Source organism: Lampris incognitus, chromosome 8 (assembly GCF_029633865.1).
Source record: "Lampris incognitus isolate fLamInc1 chromosome 8, fLamInc1.hap2, whole genome shotgun sequence".
In the NCBI taxonomy this organism is placed as follows: Eukaryota; Metazoa; Chordata; class Actinopteri; order Lampriformes; family Lampridae; genus Lampris; species Lampris incognitus.
The window spans coordinates 51,687,964-51,713,810 of NC_079218.1; the positions used below are offsets into that span (position 1 = coordinate 51,687,964).

General features: G+C 45.5%; 1 protein-coding gene across 1 annotated transcript; it reads right to left on the minus strand.

Annotated features, from left to right (window-relative positions):
• Positions 1-820: 820 nt before the first annotated feature.
• gucy2d (guanylate cyclase 2D, retinal) lies at positions 821-17,730 on the minus strand. Its single transcript, XM_056284644.1, has 18 exons — positions 16,848-17,730; positions 16,138-16,439; positions 15,548-15,920; positions 15,108-15,192; positions 14,852-14,960; positions 14,548-14,667; positions 14,235-14,315; positions 13,032-13,208; positions 12,773-12,929; positions 12,531-12,680; positions 11,051-11,199; positions 10,762-10,925; positions 8,336-8,528; positions 7,701-7,875; positions 6,902-7,000; positions 1,986-2,080; positions 1,802-1,887; positions 821-905 (listed from the first exon to the last, which is right to left on the minus strand). The coding sequence occupies exons 1-18, from the start codon at positions 17,728-17,730 to the stop codon at positions 821-823; spliced, it is 3,483 nt and encodes a 1,160-aa protein (XP_056140619.1).
• Positions 17,731-25,847: the final 8,117 nt, after the last annotated feature.

Below are 25,847 nucleotides of genomic sequence, written 5' to 3' on the forward strand. Positions count from 1 at the left end.
TCTCTGCTGAGACGGAGCAGTCCGCTTCTGAGCCGACCAGGCTGGGGAATGACATCAGTTCTGCATTTTGTGTTTGTGAAAGGCTAATAAAGCCAAATTGATTAGAAAAGAAACGACTTCAAATCCCAAAGGTGAGTGTGAGGAGATATGAGCTCCCACCCGTGACCCCCCCCCCTCTCCCTCCCTCTCCAGGACTTCTACACAGCATGAAGAACAGTACAAGTACAGTATTTTCAGACATGATGTTGTGGTAAATTTTCTCTGAAGACAAGTCCGTTATCATCTAATCTGGTACTGCGGTAGCTGTAAAACCTTAAAATCAACGCCGTTTGTCTTTCGTGTGACAGTAAGTTCACCTTGGTGTACAGCTTCGTCTTGTGCAGTCTAGTTTCAGTGTATCCAGACAAAATTCATATTGACATGTGAAGCAAATTTGACAGAAATCTGGATGCTAGTTTTGCAGTTTGGCGCCTGTGTTGATCCTAGCAGGGCAGGGAAAGAGCATGCTGCAGAATATGATCACATACATATGATCACATGCAAGACACGTCGCTTGTTGTGTAGAGACGACTTCGGTAAACCTCCATGTTTTACGTGGGGGACTTTAGTTGGAGAAACTCAACATTTTGAGTTGAATCTTCTTGAAAAAGTGTAACTGTTACACAACCTGATCATTATTTATATTCCGCTCACATGTCTATCCATTCATTCATTCATTCATTCATTCATTCATTCATTCATTCATTCATTCATATAGCAAATGACAAAGTTGCTCACAGAAACTATGGCCAATTTTGGTACAAAGACCGATAACATCAGGTTATCCCATTTTCTTCTGCCGATCCAAGAACTTTTGTCTTCTGTCCACAGGTATCTCATCCAAACTGAGGCCATGATTGCTCCCACTGTAATGAAGAGAAAAGGTTGTCATGTAACTGGGACATAGAGGAGAGAACAGCGCACATACAGCGCACACACACACACACACACACACACACACACACACACACACACACACACACACACACACACATATATATATATATATATATACACACACATACATATATACATTTACATATATACACATATACATATATACACATTCGGACATGCAGCAGGTCCCTGTGGGACTCAGGCCTTGCTGCAGGATCACGTCCCTGTAGACCTCAGGCCTTGCTGCAGGATTACGTCCCTGTAGACCTCAGGCCCTGCTGCAGGATCAGGTCCCTGTAGGCCTCAGGCCCTGCTGCAGGATCAGGTCCCTGCGGGCCTCAGGCCCTGCTGCAGGATCCCCATACTTAAGTGCTTATTTACAAGTCTCTAGAGTTTTGATGCCTCTGTGTGGCTGTCGCAAGCAGATGAGACCTTCAGCGAGAAGATCACATATTGCTACACAATGACTCCAAATGGGATTCCCTGTGAAATCTGATGAAACGATTTATGGCACACGGGTGTGACTACATTGCCACCATCAGAGAGCCGTTACTTCATGTGTGTATTTGTTGTAAACAGCTGTTGGCAAGATATACATACGTTTCTTTTAAAACGAGGTCATTTAAAAATGAAAGCATGTGCTGTCAGAGGGTGGATGTAGATATTTACTACCAGAGGCAATGCTCATGCAAAATTAAGTGCTTCTGCAAACACTGCCACTTTTCCCCACTCTCTCACACGTCAACAACAAGCCAGAACCCCTCACAGCAGCTTTAAGCTGAATAGCACACAGGTGAGAACAGACGGACTACCTTAAGACAAGTCATATCAGTAGAAAATGCATCCAACATGGTGTTCTCCTTACCCTGGTGTGAGGTCCGGGGGTATGGGCAGAGGCTTTATGAAATCACTCCTCCCTACCAACCAATACGTGTTTTCAATCCCTTTCCCCTGAAAGTGAGACAACTGACTGTTAGCTGATTAAAGTGGAAAGCTGGGAACCGTGTATTTCCTCTGCATTTCTCTTATGATGATGAAGATGGTTTCACCTTCAGCTCTGTCATGCCTCTGACATCTATTTTGTAACCCAGATTCAAGCTGTTGAGGACGTCAACTGTGCTCTGGTTGACATGGATCCTGTAAGCTAGAGGCAAAGAAAATATTAGTAGGGTAAAGGTCATGAAGCTTTCATGGCGTATTTTCTTTGGTTATCATTACACCACTCATTAACAACTGTCCTGAAGTGGCTTTGCAAGTTTTAGTTCAAATCTGTGCAAATACAATGAGGTTGTTATTCACATAAATAACCACTTGGTGGCAGTAGAGAGCACATCATCGCTTTGCCCTTTTTCCATTCTACTAGAGGCAATCTTCTCACTTGCTTGTTAAGTTTTCAAAAACAAGATATTTGCATTGTTGACTGACTGATATGGGATATTTAGACATAACCCCAATATTTAGACATAACTCCAAACTGTAAAGGTAATAAGTTCATATGTACATACATATATATGGAATGGATATCCATCGCAAGCAAAGGCGAGTGAAAGACTTATTCGAAAACGATGTTGATATATATATAATTGGCTTCTTTTTTTCGGGAACTGCCAATGGTGTTGATAAAAGTGCTCAACAAATGAGAAGCAGAATATTAAGATAGATGTAGGGAAAAAAATAGCACTACAAGCCTGTTTCATGCATCTGACACTCATCAGCTGATGAGTGCAAGACGCACGAAACAGGCTTGTACTGCTATGAATTAAAGTTTTTTTTCCCACATCGGAAGGTCCTGGGTTCAAGCCCCGGGGTAGTCCAACCTTGGTGGGTCATCCCGGGTCATCCTCTGTGTGGAGTTTGCATGCATGTTCTCCCCATGTCTGTGTGGGTTTCCTCTGGGGGCTCCGGTTTCCTCCCACAGTCCAAAGACATGTAGGTCAGGTGAATCGGCTGTACTACATTGTCTCTAGGTATGAATGTGTGTGTGTGTGTGTGTGTGTGTGTGTGTGTGTGTGTGTGTGTGTGTGTGTGTGTGTGTGTGTGTGTGTGGGCCCTGTGATGGTCTGGCAGCCTGTCCAGGGTGTCTCCCCGCCTGCTGCCCAATGACTGCTGGAATAGGCTCCAGCATCCCTGCGACCCTGAGAGCAGGATAAGCGGTTCAGATAACGGATGGATGGGTATATATATACACACACACACACACACACACACACACACACACACACACACACACACACACACACACACACACACACACACACATATATATATATATTCCATAGGCAAATGGAAACCACGAACAAGGAGGCAGCAAGGAGGTCAACTACAGCCAAATACCTCCAGAGAGTGAGGCAGGTGCTGAGGAGCCAGCTCAATGGGAAGAATAAGATCCAAGCCATCAGATACCCAGCTGGAATAATAAGCTAGCAAAAGGAGGAGATACAGGCCACAAATATCAGGACATGGAAACTCCTCACAATGCACGGAGGGTTCTACACCCTTAGTCCAGCAGCCTGAAACTATATGATAAGTGAAAAGATGAGTGCCAAGATTTAGTGAGTGTCAGGGCCACTATCCAGGATGAAACAATGAACATCTATGAGTACATCAGAAAGAGGGCCCCCAAGATCAACTGCTGAGTGAGTACCTCAGGCGGCAGAAGACAGAGTGTGCAGAGGAAGAAGAGGAGGAGGTAACATGGAAGACCAAGCTCCTCCGTGGGATTTAGCATCGACAGATAGAAGATGTAGCTGATATCGAGCAATCCTACCAGCGGTTAGAAAAGGCTGGACTGAAGGACAGCACAGAGGCTCTGTTCATAGCAGCGCAAGAACAGGCACTCAGGACCAGATCAATTGAGGCAGGGGTCTACCACACCAGACAAGATCCAAGATGCAGGAAGTGCAAAGACACCCCTGAGACAGTCCAGCACTTAGTAGCAGGGTGTAAATGCTAGCTGGGAAAGCGTATACTGAAAGGCATAACCAAGTGGCTGGGATAGTGTACAGGAACATCTGTACTGAAGACAGACTAGAAATCCCCAAGTCCAAATGGGGGACACAGCCAAAGGTAATTGAGAAGGGCACAGCTAAGGCCCTGTGGGACTTCAATTTCCAGACTGACCAGCAGGTGCTGGCTAACCAACCAGACATTGTGGTGGTTGACAAGGAACAGAAGACATCAGTAGTGATCGATGTAGCGATCCCGAGCAATGGCAACATCAGGAAGAAAGAGCACGAAAAGCTAGAGAAATACCGAGGGCTGAGGGAAGAACTAGATTGGATGTGGAAGGGGAAATCCACAGTAGTTCCAGTAGTAACAGGAGCACTAGGGGCTGTGACCCCCCAAACTGGGAGAGTGGCTCCAGCAGATTCCAGGAACAACATCTGAGGTCTCTGTCCAGAAGGATGCAGTCATAGGAACAGCTAAGATACTGTGCAGAACCCTCAAACTCCCAGGCCTCTGGTAGAGGACCCGAGCTTGCTTGAGGAAGACACGCATATACAAACCCCAATTCCAATGAAGTTGGGACGTTGTGTAAAACATGAATAAAAACAGAATACAATGATTTGCAAATCCTTTTCGACCTATATTCAATTGAATACACTACAAAGGCAATATATTTAATGTTCAAACTGATAAACTATTGTTTTTTGCAAATATTCACTCATTTTGAATTTGATGCCTGCCACATGTTCCAAAGAAGCTGGGACAGGGGCAACAAAAGACTGGGAAAGTTGAGGAATGCTCAAAAACCACCTGTTGGGAACATTCCACAGGTGAACAGGTTAACTGGAAACAGATGAGTGTCCTGATTGGGTATAAAAGGAGCATCCCCGAAAGGCTCAGTCGTTCACAAGCAAGGATGGGGCAAGGTCACCACTTTGTGAACAACTGTGTGAGCAAATAGTCCAGACAGTTTAAGAACAACGTTTCTCAACGTACAACTGCAAGGAACTTAGGGATTTCATCATCTACAGTCCATAATATCACCAGAAGATTCAGAGAATCCAGAGAAATCTCTGCATGTAAGCGGCAAGGCCGAAAACCAACACTGAATGCCCGTGACCTTCGACCCCTCAGGCGGCACTGCATTAAAAACCGACATCATTGTGTAAAGGATATTACCACGTGGGCTCAGGAGCACTTGGGAAAACCATCGTCAGTTAACACAGTTTGTCGATACATCTACAAGTGCAAGTTAAAACTCTACCATGCAAAGCCAAAGCCAGATATCAACACCACCCAGAAACGCCGCCCGCCGGCTTCTCTGGGCCCGAGCTCATCTGAGATGGACTGAGGCAAAGTGGACAAGTGTGCTGTGGTCTGACGAGTCCACATTTCACATTGTTTTTGGAAATCATGGACGTCGTGTCCTCCGGTCTAAAGAGGAAAAGGACCATCCAGATTGTTATCAGCGCAAAGTTCAAAAGCCAGCATCTGTGATGGTATGGGGGTGTGTTAGGGCCCATGGCATCATGGGTAACTTGCACATCTTTGAAGGCACCATTAATGCTGGAAGGTGCATACAGGTTTTGGAGCAACATATGCTGCCATCCAAGCGACGTCTTTTTCAGGGACGTCCCTGCTTATTTCAGCAAGACAATGCCAAGCCACATCCTGCGCGTGTTACAACAGTGGGGCTTTGTAGTAAAAGAGTGCAGGTACTGGACTGGCCTGCCTGCAGTCCAGACCTATCCCCCATTGAAAATGTGTGGCACATTATGAAGCGCAAAATACGACAATGGAGACCCCGGACTGTTGAGCAACTGAAGTAGTACATCAAGCAAGAATGGGAAAGAATTCCACTTATAAAGCTTCAACAATTAGTGTCCTCAGTTCCCAAACGCCTATTGAGCGTTGTTAAAAGGAAAGGTGGTGTAACACAGAGGTGAACATGCCCCTGTCCCAGCTTCTTTGGAACGTGTTGCAGGCATCAAATTCAAAATGAGGGAATATTTGCAAAAAAAACAATAAAGTTTATCAGTTTGAACGTTAAATATCTTGTCTATGTAGTGTATTCAATTAAATGTAGGTCGAAAAGGATTTGCAAATCATTGTGTTCTGTTTTTATTTACATTTTACACAACGTCCCAACTTCATTGGAATTGGGGTTTGTATAATCCAGTGAGTCAAGTAAATTCTTTATGAGACAGCACAAGCCGGTTTCATGACATAAGCAATCATCAGCCGTCAATCTCATGGCATGAAAGAGGCTTGTACTGTCTCATAAAGGATTTACTTGACTCACTGGATTATTCTGCTCCTTATTTGTTGAGCACTCTCCCTACCGTTGAGTGTTTCTTTTAACAAAGTTCTATAAATAAATAAATATATATGAATATATAAATATATATATATATCAACACAGATAAAGGAAAAAAGTTTTAATACATTGGGGTACAGGCCTGTTTCATGCATGACGCACGAAACAGGCCTGTACTGCTATGTATTAAAACTTTCCTTTTCCTGCATCTGTGTTGATATTCCACTTCTCATTAGTTGAGCACTTATAACAAAACCATTGAGGGTTTCGGGGCAAAAAACGCTATGTATAAATATATATATATACACACTATTTTTATTGATTCTTTTTAAACAGTCCTTTAATTTCTCTCAATGTCCTCATTGAGGAGTTCCACCAAAGGTGTCCAACTCATTTACACCTTTGAGTAAAGTGCAGGGGCCTACTAGAATAGCACATAATTACAATAGTTTCTATTTATACTGGCTGGGAACTGTAGCTGGGGCAAGCCCTGTCATGGAGGACATTTACATTAAACCTTGAATTTGACCACTAATTCTGCTGATAGCCTTAAGAGATTACTGAGGATGGCTCACTTAAACCCTCTTTAGTCTCTAGCTGCAGGCACACAAACTGCCATAGACATGACCTTTCACTCAGTACCTGATGCAGAAAATGGATTTGTGTCAGTTCTTTACATATATATATCTATGAAACACTCACACAGTCCTGTGGACTCCATTCGAGATGCTGTGTTGACAGTGTCACCAAACAGACAGTAACGAGGCATCGTAAGACCAACTACTCCGGCTACAACTGGGCCTGGAGACATATACAACACACGTCCACACACAAGAACAGTTGGCGATACTTTCACGTAGAGGTCAGTGCCTAGCAGGTGGTAAATATAATCTGAAATACTTGTGCATTGACAATTTGTCATGCAAACTGTTACGTCATAAAGGCATTCAAATAAAACCATATCCCATATATACAGTGCATAAACTTAAATTAAAAAAATATCTGTGTTATCTGCACTAGTGAGTAGTGACTTTATTAATTTATAGAATGAGGTAAGAAGACATACAAAGTATGCAGTGTCTAATTGGATGACAGACTTCTAAGTGGATGGCATTTTACAGTTCCAGGAATATGTTCTAGGCAAGGATTAGGCAAAAATACCTCCTTGCCTTTAGCAGCCTGTGATCAACTGCGCTCAGTCATTCCACTGTAACAAATTAAGTTGTGTTCAGTCTTTAATGCATTTGGTTTTACGTTACACCAAACTATCTCCATAAGGTTTCTTTTTCAAGTTTTTCCCATTTCTGCTCAGAGAAGGAAACACATGCATGTGTATGTATGTGCACGACTGTGTACACATGTAGGTCTTTCTATAAATGTAACGTTTGATGATGTGGTTTGGGCGCTGCTTATTCTAAAAATCCCTCTGCATGTAATATGAACATCACAGTGGCCCAAGAAAAGCTCACCATCGCACAAAGAGGGTGGTTTGACTGCTCACCAGAATGCAGGCCAATACGAATCCTGACTTTCACGTCAGGCATATGTCTCATCTTGAATGTCCCAATACAATGCAGAATGTCAAGAGACATGTTCGCCATCTCAGCTGCGTGCCGGGTGCCGTTGCGGTTTGGGACTCCTGAGGCTACCATGTAGGCATCACCAATAGTTTCCACCTAAAAATGATGCCAAAATAAGATGAGCACATACATACATACAGACATCAGCATCTATAAGCCCTCTGAGTGGCAATGAGGTATGTTTTCTTGTGACTTTAACCTACTTCTTTGTGAGAGATGCAATTCTAAATGAAAAAAAAAACAGCTTACATGCACTCATATCCAAATACATAAAGGAAATACAAAAATAAAGTGGGTACACAGAGTATATGGGGAAGACAATGTCCCTATCCACGTGGAATGAGTGATCAGCGGATGGTTTGATGAAATAAAAGTGATATAAACCTCTCGCCATAGCTTTCTGAAACAGCGTCTACTGAAACAGCGTCTTCATCACCACAAACAAACACCACATTTCATTCCCAGCTGGTTGTGGCCACTCGTGGCAGCTCGCAGCTGTACCATGAGGCTTTGCTCGCTTTGTTTTTCAACACATTACAAAACCCTCCTCACTCACCTTGTACACATCATGCTGCCCGATGATGGCATCAAAGAGCGAGTAGAGGTCATTGAGTAAGTCCACCACCTCGATAGGTTCACTAAGAGCTGAGATCGTGGTGAAGCCCACTATGTCACTGAAGTACAGGGTGACATCAGAAAAGTGCTCTGGCTTCACAGGCTTGCCCGTCTTCAGCGCCTGGGCCACAGACCTGAGGGGTGAGCGGGAGAAAGCAGATGATGGATGGGAAAGATGGATGCACCCATGGCTGTAGCTACCACTGAAGACACTGAGGACATTCCCTCAGTAGATTCTGCCTTTATATATCTTTATAGATATATATCTATACATAGTACCTGTTGACTATTTGGCATGTTAATTAACTCCCTCCATAAAAACACCACCGTAGTAGACCTACAGACATTTAACTCCACATCCATCCATCCATTATCCAAACCACCTTTCCTACTCAGGGTTGCGGGGATGCTGGAGCCTATCCCGGCAGTCACTGGGCAGCAGGCGGGGAGACACCCTGGACAGGCCACCAGGCCATCACAGGGCTTTATCAAATTTGACTGATTTTGACCATCAGGCATCAGGCATGTGTGCAAGTATCTTCAGCCTCCCAGTCTCACGCCCATCCAAGGATTCTCTCTTAACAAACATGGATGGCAACGGTAGAAGTAAAGAGGCTTCAGGTAATGTGATGTCACTATGTATAAAAACATTAGTGCGTTTTTGTTTCTGTTTTTTGTTTTGCACTGTGCACATGCACCTCTTATGAAGTCTCTGTGTCCCCTCAAAAAAGGGGCATGTTGCTTATGCATGATATTGCAAAGGATGTCAACACACTATCTGCCAACTTAACAGTTTGGCATTTACATATTTTGATGAATATAATGCCCGATCGTTCTCAAACAAAGCAACTAATAAATACCTTCTGAGCTTAGCACAACGCTACCCAAGACCAAAATATGAGGACATTTCTCTTCACTATTTACATTGTTCAGATTCATTTGGATTGTGCCACTACCATCCCCTCAGTTAAAATGGGGGTCTGGCTGCAGCTCTGCTGACACTGTGGTGCTGATATGTCATCTTACTTTTCTCCACACTCTTGAAATGCTTGAAGCAATAGTTCACGCTGACGTGAGGACTGTTAGGTAAGCTGCTCAGCAGAGCCGAGGTTAAAGTCAACATTAGCTACCTTATTGTTTTTGTGTCAGAATCAGCCCTGAGAAGTTCTCCACCAACTTGTTTTGGCGGTAACATTATTAGAGGAAGAGATGATTATACTGATGATTATGAGTATTTGTCACAATAGTAGCACTGCTGTGACTGGGATCATCATCAGAATCAAAACCAGAAATACTTTACTTGTCATTTCACTTCATGCACCCACGCACATGAAATGAAACAAAACATGACCTCCCCCAGCCCACAGCAGTGCAGCACAAAGACAAAAACACATATCCAAAAACTACAAGAACACATCCAAACTAACACATATATCTAAACCAAAAAAAAAAAAGCACTGTCCAGGAGAACGAACGCCAGCCAGGATGACGGTCAGAACTGCCGGTCTGCATGGGCTAGCAGTTAGCTTAGCCTGCCCTGCTTCCACATCCTGTCAGAGAGCCCTCGGTGTTACCTCTTTGGGCACAGCTCCAGGCAGGGTCGTGGTCCCTGGGCCCAAAGGACACAGCAGACCAAGCTCTCCCAGCCGATCCAGAGCCAGCTCTCCCAGCCATCAAAACAAGGACAAACTTAGACGCAGACGTGGACAAAGACACTGCATGGACGGCACTGGGTGAGGCCACCGCAAATGTGAATTTGTGCTGCCATCGTCCCTCACCGGTACTGGGTGAGGCCGCTGCAAACTTGAATTTGCGCCGCCATCTTCCCACACCAGAAGCGGAACTATATTATCATCATCATCAACATCATCATCATCTTTACTTGTATTGGTATTAGTACTGAATTGTTTTGTGGTTAAAGTTACTGTCCTTCAAGCAGATTATCCAAGTCAAAATTCCACATCGGCCACCATCCCCCCGCTAGTCTTAATGTTCTTAAATAAGACGCTGAATTCTCACCAGCTGAACTACTTTGTGTGTTGACCCAGGAGACAGGTAATTAAAATTATATTCCAAAAGAAATCAGTAAAGTTTTGCGTCATCATTGTAACAATAGTATGACTTTAAAAACATGTAGCTTGTAGATGTTTTCAAAAAGGTTTACAGAATAAAAGTGAGAAAGTGGTGGCCCATCCCCCAGAGAAGTTCAGTTTGACTCTCAAGCCCAACACAAACTGTGCAACTGAATTTTTTCTTTGCAGAGGTGAAAGATCACTTGGAACACCACTAATATGATACGTGTCTTATAATGCTCAATACTTATGTGGGAGGTTTATCATATCCTAAGGCAGGTTGCAAGAGACTCACCTGGGCAACATCTGGGCCACCAGATTATCAGTCTTCTGTCTCTCCACTTCCAGTTCCTCTGTCCTCTCGCGAATCAAATCCTCTAAGTTAGAGGAATACTGCTCCAGCATTCGCAACATGGAGTCAATAATGTTGGTCTTCTTTCCCTTGGTTATGCTTTTGAACTGCACAAGACAAACAGATGTACGTTAGAGAAGGCAATACGGAGGGGATGTCGTCTGTGGTATACAATGATTTATAGGTGGTAAAAAGCTTGAAATTGCGTCATCCTTTGTGTCCGTCTCTTGACCTGCTTGAAGATCTCCTCAAACGTGGGTCTCTTTTCTGGCTCTTCACACCATGCCTGTTTCATGACCTGAATCACCTCCAGTGGGGCCTCGTCCACTGACACGACAGGTCGACACAAAGGAGGAGGTGTTCTGACCTTGTTGATAATCTCTGTCGACAAACACACACGAGACTATGGGTGAATATTGTGCTTTCATTTCAAAATTAAAGTGATCCAGAACAAGTTACTTCAATATAATGTATATCAGAGGTATAGATTTGCTCCCACAAAGAGAACACAAAGCTGAACCTTTCACAAAACAGTCGGTTGTCAGTTTCTTTTTTTTTTTAATTAGATGTGAGCAGTGCAGTTTGCAGTACTCATCCTTCCGCTTCCTGGGCACCATCATCACCCAGGACCTGAAGTGGGAGCTGAACATCAGCTCTCTCACCAAGAAGGCACAGCAGAGGATGAACTGCCTGCGGCAGTTGAAAAAGTTCAACCTGCCAAAGCCAATGATGGTGCACTTTTACACTGCCATCATTGAGTCCATCCTCACCTCCTCCATCACTATCTGGTATGCTGCTGCCACTGTCACAGACAAGGGTGGACTACAGCTGTTGAGAGGGTTATTGGCTGCAACCTGACAGCCCTCCGTGACCTCCTCCAGGACACCGGGGTGAGCAGGGACGATCATGGTCAACCCTTCCCACCCAGGCCATGGTCTCTTCAAAACACTCCGGCTAAGGTCTACACAAACCAGAACCTCATGCCAAAAGAACAGCTTCTTCCCTACATCAGTAGGCCTTTCTAACAAGCTCCCAGACACCTACAGATCCTGACATTGCCGCCTCCCATCCCCACCCATTTTCATCTTCCATACTGTGCTCTCTGTATCTGGATGCCCTGCATAAAACCTGCACTACCCTGTAAATAACTTATACTGTAAATAACTTCTTGAAATTCTAATTCAACTTTTTGTAAATACAGCTCCTGCCACCAGTGCCGGGCATCAGGGGCTGCCACATGGTCTCCAGTTCAACTCTGAGCTGGTGTTGATTGTACCTTATTGCACCTTACTTTCATTTTTATTTTATGTCATCTTGTGTATATATTACTGTTAATTTTTCTCTCTTGCACCAACATACCAAGACACATTCATGGTATGTTCTTGTACTTGGCTATAAATCTGATTCTGCATCTGATTCTGATTCCTGATACGCAACACAGTCGTATCAGTCATTGGAAAACAGCTTTTTATTCCGGCAGGCAACGTAGAGGAGAAAATAAAGCTGAGTATGGAAGTAATAAGTGCCACGCAGGACAGCCTTCAAGGAACCATATTTAGATTTCAGATTGCATATACCCATGTGTTTATGTCCCCACATTTGGTCCGTAGGTGTAGAATGTATGTAGAATGTATAGGCCTATTGTACACTACGGCAGTAAAGCGGCCCTGTGCTTGCTCTACGTCATTCCGTGGCATTAGCCAAGCACTCACCTTTAGTTGGCATGTCCAGCATACAGAAAGGAGCACAGCGCGAGATGACCTCTTGCATGATGATGGCGAAGCTGTAGACGTCGCCGTGGTAAGTGCCCTTCCTCTTCAGACTTGGGTTTCGAAGCAGCTCAGGGGCCGTCCACAGCAAATCTTTTGGATAGAATAAGCCCAACCGCAGCTATAAACCATGCATAGTGACCAGAGAACCACCTTAAAAGTACTGCTCGAGTGCAGCAGCTTACCCTCGGACCTCTCCTCCTCTACACTTTGGTTTTGGGAGATCAAGATTTCGTTCAAGCCATAATCGGTCACCTTCAGAACAAAGCGGCCGTCCACCACACAGTTACGAGATTTGAGCCTCCCGTGGATGATGTTACGGTTGTGCAGGCTCTTCATTCCCTGTGAGGAGTGTTTGTAAGGAAAGCGAGGATGGTGAAGCACACTACTGGATAATGATGCAAAAAAAAAAGTTTTTTGTTATTTTTTTGTCGTTGCTTTTACCCGAATCAGATCCATTAGCAAAGACGACTTGAACATCCAGTCAAGGCGCATGTCCTCGTTGTTCAGCAGGTCCTCCAAGCTGCCCCTGGTGCAGTGTTCCGTCACAATGCCGAAGATCCCAGAGTCAAAGAAGAGTCCCAGGTAGAGGTTGAGGTTCTCGTGCCGCATGTCTCTGAGCTGAAAGGCAAGAGAAGGAACAACAGCAAGGCTTCATGCTGTCACATCCTGCATGAACTTTACAGCATGAAAAAGAAATACCATTACATTTCACAACCATTATATATTATTCTTGTAGCCAAGGGAAAAACAATTAATATCTTAATCATGAAACAGACATTTGTGAATTAATTTGTGAGCTGTACTGATATTCTAAATGTTCCCATTATAAAAAGTAATCTGTAACGAGCATGGATAACTAGACCGGACCCTTTAGTCAACTGGTTAACATAGTCGCCCATGGTGTGGGAGACCCGGGTTCGCGTCCCGGCTGCGGCGGTTCCCGGCTGCCCCCAGAATTTGCTACGTTGGTGTCAGAATTGGGACGGTGGGATCGTGGGGCCATCGGGGACACGTGCACCCAGAGGCGTGGGGGGAGCTGGTATGCTGAAGTGCAGGGCTGTGCTTCTCGAAGAGGGGGTAGTGTAACGAGCATGGATAACTAGACTCACTAGTCCTTGGCTAATGGGTCGGACCGTGGTTAACATAGTCGCCCGTGGTGTGGAAGACCCGGGTTCGCGTCCTGGCTGCGGCGGTTACCGGCTGCCCCCCGAATTTGCTACGAATAGCACAGTGGTAGCAGCAGCATGGTCGTGAGTAAGAAATGGATGGGTGGGCTCAGAAAAATATGTGTAACCCTTAAAAGCAAATTTGGCTTATTATGTCCCGAGCTGCCATAAAATGCTCCTTGATACCTGGAACTTATATATATCTTGTATGTATGCCCTGTGATGGACTGGCGACCTGTCCAGGCTGTCTCCCCGCCTGCTGCCCAATGACTGCTGGGATAGGCTCCAGCGTCCCCGCGACTCCAATTGGGTTAAGCGGCTTGGATAATGGATGGGTGGATGGGTGGATGGATGGATGTTACTACTGTGGTGCATTTCTCTGTAATCCTGAAATCACGAGCAGGGCCAGACTGTGTTGTTGAAGGATACGGTGGCTATGTGAGGACAAACGCACCCGTTCCGTCAGACTGCCACTTACCTTCACAAAAGTTGACTGAGTACTGCTGCTAACACTGGACACTACTCCACTGGAGCATTTCTTCAACCACACCCAGTCGCCCTGTGACATACAGTGTAGGACAGTCTGTGTGTGAGCTGTGCAAAATGGTCACAATGAAGAGCACCTCATGCTTAGCTGGGCTGAACATTTGCTATTGATAGATTTTCAAATCATTACACACCAATATATTGACTTATATTTTAGGAACACAGAGATGGTCCTGTTTTTATTAGACAACTTAGTGGAATAATGTATATGTGATATGTGTCACATGTGCATTTGCCACCCTCACCTCAAAAACAGCCACATTTGAACTGTCTGGTGTGGAGGCCAGGTAGCTGCGTCCAGACACCGAGTGGCGAGGCGTCTTCGTGTCCACCTGGCTTTTCATCATGCTGTCCTCATTTAGCTTCTGCTCACAAACCCAGTTAGGGAGGGATCGGCTTAGATAAGGTAATCTTTTACAGGGGAGTAATTTTTATTTACCACACACTTGCTAAGTTCTCTTTGAGCAGCAAAGTTTTGACCTGTCACACGGGACACGGCTGGCTCTCTCACCACACAACCAGGGCTCGTCAGAGCGGTAAAGAACTGACCCGTTTGCTGACTTGAGTGTTGATGAAGATCAAGTCATCCAGGGTCAGGACTACCTTATTTGATCCTCCACCACCTCCACCAAAACTGAACCCGATCCGACCGCTTCTTCTGCACAGACCAAAAAACACTATCAAGTCATGTTCTAATATGATGACACAATGTCTTATTATGCAATGACACTTTATATTGTGTTCAAGTTCACTCAGGTTTTGACGGCATAGCCCTCTTTCATTTAATTTGTTTTATTATACATACTTTAGACGGAGGAAGAAGAAAACTCCCCATATAGCCAACGCCAAGAACAGAAGGGAGAGAAAGAAGAGAGTGACTGAATCCAGTCCTTGAGGAATGAAGAAAAGCAGATGGGGCGAGAGAATATGAGAGAATATATCTATGAGTCACAGAGAAGAAAAACAATAATGCAAAATACACCATACCAACCTACATACATGTTCTTATAATTAAGTCATTGAAATTAAGTTTCCTTTATTAAGCTCCTTGGGGAAAATCCGTAGCTGCAAATTTAATCCATCCTAGCTGTGATCTGTGTAGAGAGGAGCAGTGGGCTGTTGCCTTCATGCTGCGCCCGGGGACCAACTCCAGTTCTCTTCCCATTGCCTTGCTCAGGGGCACAGACAGGAGTATAAACTATAACATATAACATGCATGTTTAATCCCATAAGTACTGTACTCACCACCAGTGCAGGCAAAGTGCGGGCTGAACCAGCAGCTTGGGTCAGTGTAGGGTGTACTGCCCGCAAAGTGGATTGAACGACCAAGGTATTTTAATCCCCCAATTTTGCCACTTGTATGGCGAGCTTCCAGAACATGAGTTGAGTAAAGATTGGTGCCCAAGCCGCTATAGTCCAGGACCACATAGCGTGCCTGCATGCCTTCACCATTTCTTCCAGCCTGCAGAGGTTGATTGAAGCCTTCAAATTCAAAACCTCCTTCACTATTGCCGAGAATCTCTCCAGTCACCCAGCGGCCCCCATTCATACGAGCCTGCTCAGCAGCCATGGCCGTGTAGTACAGCATGTTGTAGATGGTGCCAAAGAACGGAGAAACCTACCAGGGGACACAACAGTGTTTATGAGGTACCGAGACTGTAATATGAACCGTAAATGGTCAAAAACTTACCATCTGAACTGAAAAGCTATTGGTGCCATTTCTATTGTTCTTATCAGTTGCTTTAATTCATTATTGCATTATTGTCTGGGGAAAATAAGAAGAAGAAGAAGAAGAAGAAGACAGAAGATGAAAAAGAAGAAGAAAAATGCTTCACCTGCTCTGGTGGGGTACTGCTGCGGATTTCATAGGTTTTCTGTGCGTCTTTGAAGGCCTCATAGAAATTGCGCTCCCCAGAGTCCATGGTGATGGTGAGGACTCCATCATAGGCTTTTCTTAGCTTGGTGTCATTCCCTAATATGTAATAGGGGGCATCTTTGTAGGGCAATGAGTAGAGGAGGGTATCATAGGGGATGAAGACATAGCCTCTGTCAATCATACGCATGTCCATGGCTTTGGTCAGAAGGTGGTACTGGGCCCGCCCACCAACCAAGACAGACTGCATGCACATGATAACCACTGCACAAGGCGGAGGGTGGGAGAAGGAGAGGGCAAGAGGAAAAAAAAAAAGAAAACCAAAGGTTGTTGAGTATGTTTCCCACTGAGCAAAGATGAGGAAGATGTCTTTAAACTGTTACCTTTGAGCAGTGGTGGGCAAACACGTGCAATGGAGGCAGCATGCAAGCATTCATATTTCCAACCATCACTACACCAGACAGTTTCACTAACCCACAGTGTTTCCCTCACGAGGGGTGAGACTTGAAATCAGGTGATGTAGCGTTTGGTTGGAATGAAAACCCACGTATTGCCCCCATGGCACATGCTACCCTATCATTACCTTAGAGATTTGTTTCATTTTTTTTTTTTTTTTTTTCATTTCTATTTTCCATGCAACACATACCCAAAGACACACACATACAAACATACCTCTGACCCGGTCTGTTTCCCGTACTTGCTCTAGAGCTCTCAGAGGACCATCCCTGTCGGCCTCCATTGTGACCACAGTGCTCACTGGAAGCCCAAGATCTCTTAAGGAGGAGGCCAGCTCCTGTCCAGTGGCTTCCCACAACTCCCCCTCGTCTGAGATAATGGCAACATGGGCCCAGCGAAAGTAACGCAAAACAGAGAAGAGCACGCGGGAGGACAGTGGCAATGGCCGCAAGAAGGTCGAATACGTATCCCCTTCCTCCATGGTGGGTTTCAAGCATCCCCATGAGAGAATTCCCAGATTCCATTCTTTTGCAAACAAAGCTGCTGTGGAACAGTAAGCTGGGTTAGCTGGGCCCAGGAAAGCGGCGCTGTAGCCATCCAACTCTGCAAAGCGAGCAAGTGCACGAGAAGACTTGCAGTCCTCATTGACCAGTGTGTAGTCATACCAGTAGCCTTTGTTGAGGTAGGGGTTTTTGTTGATGCGGCTGATAGCAAGGCGGGCAGCCAGGTCAGGGAGGGCTTTGGAGTATAGGGGGTCACATGTCCAAGGGCCGACAATAGCCACCTTAAAAGTGGTCCCCCAGGCATCACAGGGTAGATAGATGACCATCAGCAGGGGCAGTATCAGGCAGTTCCCCCACCAGCTACTGCAGCGCAGCACCCGGGATGATGGCAAAGGTTGTTTACATAAAGATGATGATGATGATGATGATGGAGACGATGACGATGACGATCTAAAAGGACAGTGCAAACAACTGTCCACTGAGTCTGTAACAACTGTCCACTTATATCTTTTTCTTTTCGTTTGTGTGGACTCCTGTTGCCATCGTGGGTGGTGGGATAAGTTGTGGAGGAAGCGAGGGTCTCGGTGCCTTGCCATTTTCTTACACAGGTGCTCTGAGGCTCAGGCACAGAAGAGGAGCAGGGAATTTACAGTGAACTGGTTTACTGCGTTTGTGATTACTGATGGGATTGTCTCCTTTGGAACCCAGTGGGGCTCTAAGCCAAAGCCGGCTGGTTGAACACAAGACTCCAAGACATCCCTGCCTCTGTGGAAAAGCCACAACAGAAAAAGATGAAACAAAGAATAAAAACCAAAATGTGTGTTATAGAAGCACCAATAAAATAACCTGAATTATAAGCTAGATAAACTAATCAACAATTTACAAGCTTTTTCTTAAACTTAATATTGAATGTATATGAAATAAAAGGTGTATATTCACATTGGAGTTATCGGAACAGTTCAAGTGTTGGAGGCTGCTGGGAGCCTTGATGATTGACAGCCCTGCCAGAGCAGCAGAGGTGACCCGGGTCCAAATAAAATATACTTGAAGCAACAATGACTTGATATGTGTTCCCTTTGTAGTGAGGTTGTGTACCCTGCTGTTTGTAATGGAACACGCCTGGGAGAAATATGATGCAAAGTAATTTGTAAATGTACATTTTCCTGAGAAGGATCCAGAGTTTTGAAATAATGAAATACTTCATCAGCACTGTCTAAACACCCAGCAGATCAGCTGATACCAGTGGCGTTTCAACATTTAAGTTGTGCTGGTTGAGATCTAAAGAAAGATTTTCCGGTATGTTGAGAATATAAAGTCACATATCTTAAAAAATGCATATATTATCAATTCGCTGAAGGAGCATTTATGATGTTAACAAGTTTAGACAATCTGCAGAAATAGAATATAGGACACGATTCCTGACCATTAACTGGCCACCTGCAGGAGAATTTGCTGAATAGCTGCATACTGGATGCTAGCAGCATCCACTGGTGTCTTCATAGAGCCTTATGAGTACAGTCCACAGGTGTCTTCATAGACCCTTATGAGCTGAGTCCACAGGTGTCTCCACAGACCCTTATGAGCAGAGTTCACAGGTGTCTCCACAGACCCTTATGAGCAGAGTTCACAGGTGTCTTCATAGACCCTTATGAGCAGATTCCACAGGTGTCTTCATAGACCCTTATGATCAGATTCCACAGGTGTCTTCATAGACCCTTATGAACAGAGTCCACACGTGTCTTCATAGACCCTTATGAGCAGAGTCCACAGTGTCTTCATAGACCCTTATGAGCAGAGTGTACTGCACCTGCCTGGAATCCATGACATGCGTGCGGCAAGCTGATTAGCTGAGCAGGGCATGGAGGTTATAAGCCATTCCCTGAATGGTGCCAAATAACATGGAACTAAATCTGGCCCTGATAGCTCTATCACTTTCTCCTTCTTAAGGCAATCTCTTTATGTCCTCTGTCATCCTTGTCTTTAGCCACCTGTCCCCCTTCTAAACTCTAGAAGAAGCACAGAAGAAGTCTGAGATAAAGGTCCATTTCTTCAAGAGACTTAGATGGAACCCAGAGTGGTTTAAGACTTGAGTAAAACTGTAAGGTGTGATTTATCTCTTCAGGTAAACAAAGTTTTTTTTGGTCTTTTTTTTTAAGAATCTGTATCACCTTAATTTTTTTTTTGTGGTTTGTTATTACGTTGGAGTAACTGGAAGATGTCTCCATAAAACCCCAGCCAAGTAATCTCTGAACAACACTCCTCCTGAATTAATGAAGCTTCTGTTTGTATTGCTTCGTGGCCCAGAGAATCAAACTACATGTTTAAAATTCCCAGAGGGAAAACGAAAACATTTGTTCATCATATGAGAATAGCAGGGGTTTTCTGCAAAGGGATACTTCCTTCAGGTCAAACATGTTCCTATGATGGCACGCTATAGGAGTCCAGTATTTGACACGCTGGGGACCTCGGGGTCAGCGCCATTCACTCCCTGTCCAGCCAATACCTAGTATCTACACCAAATTTCTGACATGTGTACAAGAACACCAAATATTACAGAACTCCGTATCCAGGGTCGCGCGTTTCAGCTATCTGTTAGTGTTTTTGCTTCTCTGCAGATCTGAGCTGGAGACCAAGGCCTCTGTCCTGGAATGGAAGCATCAAATGTGCAGCTAATGCTGCAGACACACTGCCCTGCGTAACAGCTATGTGTACAGGTTATAAAGCCAGCATATTGCACCAAAGTGGACAATCATTAGTTACTGTCAACCGGTGCTCGATCCCTCATAAGATGTCGTGTAGATGGACTAAAAAGAAATGGAGGGTATGGTTTTGTTTGTAAGCACACCAACACCCGAATGATTGAATTTGTAAGAACAAGAGAACAAAACACCTTTCGGGGCTAAGAATTCCCAGCTCAGTTGTCATTTTCAGCGTTTCCAAGATTATGATTCAAGACAGTGAGAAATGGTCACAGAATGACCCGGTGCTCCTGACCCACAGCTGGTGACCCAACATCAACCCACTAAACGACTAATAATGGCTTATTATCTGCTAATAGGACGAGACGAGGAATTACTAGAACAATCTACTGTTACTTTGAAACGTTGTTTAAAATGGGAAAATAAACATGACGTCAATCCCTTAAAACCTTTGTCAGAAGTCAAGCCTGAAGAAGGCGTTATCTTCAGGGTTTGGGTCATATGTAGAAACAAGTCGCTCAGACAGCAGCTAGATGTTTCCACAGCTTGGTCCAGACCAGCTGCTGCAGCTGTATGTCTACCTCTCTACCACTACACTCGTTGCCAACTGCACCAATTGAAACAAGCGGAATCAGCACTTCACAAACCATAAAAATATCAACAGAGACACAACTTGACTCATCCGACTCAAACCGACAAGAAAGAGTTCTGACCTGGAGCAATGTGTCTACGCGAGAGTCATGCTGACGCTGTCCTCCGAACAGAAGGCTGCAGACTCCAGCTGGACTGAAATGAGAAGAAGGGAAAAAAAACAATGAAGATTAAAAACAACAACAACAAACACTTCTCTTTGGCCTCTGAGAGACCTGAGGGAAAGAAAAAAGAAAAGGTACCTTGGGTATCCCAACTTGCACGGAAACGTGTTCTGTTAAATTAGTCCCTTTCTGTTCCAAGTCCTTTAAAAAGATTGAAAATGAGAAGTTTCCACATTTCCAGTAGTTTGGTCCTGCAGGTTGCCGTCCCTGTTTTGGACTGGGACCTGCCCCCAAACCACAACGACGGGTGACAAGGAGGATGCTGGACAGGTGAAGGCTGGTTGTAAGAGAGAGATAAGAGGTGGAGGAGAGGGATGAGAAGGCAGGCCGGGCAAGCTTTGACTTCCCAATTTAGCTTTTAATCCGCGCTAACACGGCGAGAGGCCCTCGAGAGAGTGGGGGAAGGGTAAAAATAGTAGTCTTCTGGTGTCTCCAGGAACGCAATAGAAATAAACAAATGACCCACACAGTTGACGTATGTTTTCACGCGTTACAACCAAGCGGACATTTTATGAGAGGGCCGAGGAAACAACTACACACAGCACGTAGAGAAGAAGTCCCTGACAGGGTGTCCCACAGTAAGCAACAGGACTGACATGTTAAACGGTGTGTTTCAAGTCCAGTTTATTTGCGGAGCCCAAAATCACAAGGTAGCCCTGAAAGGCTTTACAAGCCGCACAATACACGACAATACAGGATTTATTATGCTATCCTCAGCTTCAGTAGAACGCAGTGGGGGAATGGCGTGGCGACGAGGAGGGATGAGGGGGCACCCCCCTCCTCCTCCTCCTCCTCCTCCTCCTCCTCCCTGCAGTCTTGCAGCTCCTGCTGCTTACCGTCCTCAGAAATCACCGGCTCAAAGCACTGCGCTGACTCCACGGGAGGACATCCCCTCTTCCTTAAGTTGATACGTAAGCCAGGGATAGACCAGTCGCCACACGGCCCTAAACAAAACCCCTCACCTCTGCTGGGAGCGTGATATGGAAAGCCCTTCGACCACACAAGAACAGCCAGCGGCACGGTTCGCTTCTGTCTCTCATCACACATTTTACTTGGCTTTAAAGTCAATGAGCGAGGCACGCTTGCTTTGTTCGTTGTCCCGTGTCAGACAGGTTTAAATTAGGACGTCACATGTAATCACACGTCCTGATGAGGGGAGCCCGCTTCTGCAGCCTTGCCCTGACTTAAATCCCATTGTCTGCAGTTTACAGGGTGCTGAGATGCCAAATGAACTTTAACACAGCCAGAGGTCTGTTGGCCTGCACAGGAGTGAAATGGGCGAAAGACAGTGTGTGTTCAGGCAGACCGCCTGCCTGCATTATCTGAGTCATGCTCCCACTTTGGTCCTCTTGAGCCACGGACTAATAATCCCTGATATAAACGCAGAGGTCGTCTGCAAAACTGTCATTCTACAACATGTGCCTGTTACATTTCCTCGCACTACTTTTTATAAAAACCTTAATATAGCACTTTTAACATGGAATAATTATAAACATATATATATATATATATATATATATATATATATATATATATATATATATTCAATTTTCTCAAATTGTTTGAGGCCTAATGTTCCTGGTTCATTGACACCCCCTCCCAACACGCACAATAGATACTGCCATCCCGACACACACAATACACACTGCCATCCCGACACACACAATACACACTGCCACCCCGACACACACACAATACACACTGCCATCCCAACACACACACAATACACACTGCCACCCCGACACACACACAATACACACTGCCACCCCGACACACACACAATACACACTGCCATCCCAACACACACACAATACACACTGCCACCCCGACACACACACATTACAAACTGCCATCCCAACACACACGCAATACACACTGCCACCCCGACACACACAATACACACTGCCATCCCCAACACACACACAATACACACTGCCATCCCCAACACACACACAATACACACTGCCACCCCGACACACACAATACACACTGCCACCCTGACACACACAATACACACTGCCATCCCCAACATACACACAATACACACTGCCACCCCGACACACACACCATACAAACTGCCATCCCAACACACACGCAATACACACTGCCACCCCGACACACACAATACACACTGCCATCCCCAACATACACACAATACACACTGCTCCCCCGACACACACAATACACACTGCCATCCCCAACATACACACAAATACACACTGCTGCCCCGACACACACAATACACACTGCCATCCCCAACATACACACAATACACACTGCCACCCCGACACACACACAATACACACTGCCATCCCAACACACACACACAATACACACTGCCACCCCAACACACACAATACACACTGCCACCCCGACACACACACAATACACACTGCCACCCCGACACACACAATACACACTGCCATCCCAACACACACACAATACACACTGCCACCCCGACACACACACAATACACACTGCCACCCCAACACACACAATACACACTGCCATCCCAACACACACACAATACACACTGCCACCCCGACACACACACAATACACACTGCCATCCCAACACACACACACAATACACACTGCCACCCCAACACACACAATACACACTGCCACCCCGACACACACACAATACACACTGCCACCCTGACACACACACCATACAAACTGCCATCCCAACACACACACACAATACACACTGCCACCCCAACACACACAATACACACTGCCACCCCGACACACACACAATACACACTGCCACCCCGACACACACACCATACAAACTGCCATCCCAACACACACGCAATACACACTGCCACCCCGACACACACACAATACACACTGCCACCCCGACACACACACCATACAAACTGCCATCCCAACACACACACCATACAAACTGCCATCCCAACACACACGCAATACACACTGCTGCCCCGACACACACAATACACACTGCCATCCCCAACATACACACAATACACACTGCTCCCCCGACACACACAATACACACTGCCATCCCCAACATACACACAAATACACACTGCTGCCCCGACACACACAATACACACTGCCATCCCCAACATACACACAATACACACTGCTGCCCCGACACACACAATACACACTGCCCCCCGTCACATGATACACACTCCCCCCCCTCCCCCGGCCCTCAGAGGGCTGTGGTGAGATAAGAAGTACAGACTAATGAAATGAATAGGAGTTGATAGGTCAAAGGTCATGTGAAGTCATGGACATGTAAAAGATGACAGCGATGCTGATGAAGACAGCAACTTTGTGACCTACGAGCTGAAAATAGCTTGTGGTAAGCTACTGAATGTCCACCATTGGCCTTTTGACCCGGCACAGTGCTTTGGGGCTGTACACTGCAGAGGGTGTCATACGGCGTTATAAGGAGTCACAAGGTGGAAGGTCAACTCCAGACAAAAGGAAAACGTGTACATAAAACATATAACAGTGACAGACTGTGTATTCTCAACGGTGTGATCATATTTATGAATACTAACATGTACTGTATGTAAGTAGTATAGAGTCAGAACGTGTTTGTGCCATCTTGAACATTAGTAGCAGTCCTGCTGGAGTAATCTGATTAGTTAGGTGAGGCCCTGCTAAACTGATCCTCTACCTGCAAGCCTCTTAGTGGCATGGCTGACAGTGCTGACAGAGATCACTTCAAGGCAAGGTCAGACTGCAAATACAACCAGCCCAAGTTAGTCAAGAGCTGAGCGGCGCTGTGGCACAGCTGCAGGGCTGCACACCGCCGCAGCCCTGCACACCGTCGTTGCCCTGCACACCACTGCAGCCCTGCACACCGCCGCAGCCCTGCACACCACCGCAGCCCTGCACACCACCGCAGCCCTGCACACCGCTGCAGCCCTGCACACCACTGCAGGGCTGATGTAGCCGTACTAGAGCCATGATTTAGTTTAGTGTTATTAACCCTGACCTGAGGCAGACATCTCTTAAGGCTTACCCTACAACAAAAGGCCCAAAACAATGTGTTACTAGTCATGTAAACAACAGCATAGGTAAACGTGAGTAGCATTTTAAAAAAATATACACTTTAAAAACGTAATTTAGTTTGACATTTGTGTGACATTGTTGAATAAAAAACATCATTCTTACTTATGTATTCAGAGTTCAACATGTTTTTGAATATTAGCGTATTAATACTGACATTTCCCCAGCCACGCTAGGTGTAAGTCTGTTGATGATGATGACGATGATGATGAGATGAAGTCTGCACACCACACCCACCACAGCAGGACTTCTCTCTTAGAATCCCTTCCTTTCTCCACAGAGGCTCGTTGTCAACGTTAATTAATCAAATAGCCAGTACTGAGAAAACCTGTGGGAGGAGCAACAGAGCAGCTTAGAACATTTGTCTTGGCAATTACTAGAAAAACTGATCGGGTGAATAAATCCGCAAGTCTCATTGAATGGCATGACTGAGTCCTGCAGGCACGCCAGACACGTCCCACAGTGAGACGCACAGCTAGCCTCGTCCAGCCTCCTCAGTTGGTTCCTGACATATTTTATGACAATATACTCAAGCAACTGACACCACACAAGAATCAAATTCAAAAAGAAACCCACTTCTTCTTTGCCAACCTCTTCCTCTGTATACTTTGCTGTACTACCTCGTTCCACCACCAAGTCTCCTCGTCTTCCTTCCTCTGCCCTGATGACACACAAAATACCTTCCTAGCTGTCTCCCTCACTATTTCTGCAGTGGTTGCCCAGCCATCCGGTAACTCCTCACCACCACCCAGTGCCTGGTTTACCTCCTCCCTGAACTCCACACAGCAGTCTTCCTTCTTCAACTTCCACCATTTGATCCTTGGCTCTGCCCCCACTCTCTTCCTCTTCTTGGTCTCCAGAGTCATCCTACAGACCACCATCCGATGCTGCCTAGCTACGTTCCCCCGTCACCACCTTGCAGTCTCCAACTCCTTTTAAATCATGCCCCCTACATAAGATATAGTCCACCTGTGTGCACTTTCCTCCACTCTTATAGATCACCCTGTGTTCCTGCCTCCCTCTTCTTGAAACATGTGTTCACCACAGCCATTTCCATCCTTTTCACAAAATCCACCACCATCTGCCTTTCTGCCTTTCTCTCCTTGACACCATATCTACCCATCACCTCCTCATCACCTCTGCTCCC

Excerpts from the sequence above, each read along its gene's own strand:
- gucy2d (XM_056284644.1), bottom strand. The coding sequence starts at position 17,730 with ATGGCAAGGCACCGAGACCCTCGCTTCCTCCACAACTTATCCCACCAC. Across the intron at positions 7,876-8,335 it reads GGCAGCATGATGTGTACAAG|GTGGAAACTATTGGTGATGC; the intron begins GTGAGTGAGGAG and ends CATCATTTTTAG. Across the intron at positions 906-1,801 it reads CCCCCGGACCTCACACCAGG|TGGGAGCAATCATGGCCTCA; the intron begins GTAAGGAGAACA and ends TCTTCATTACAG.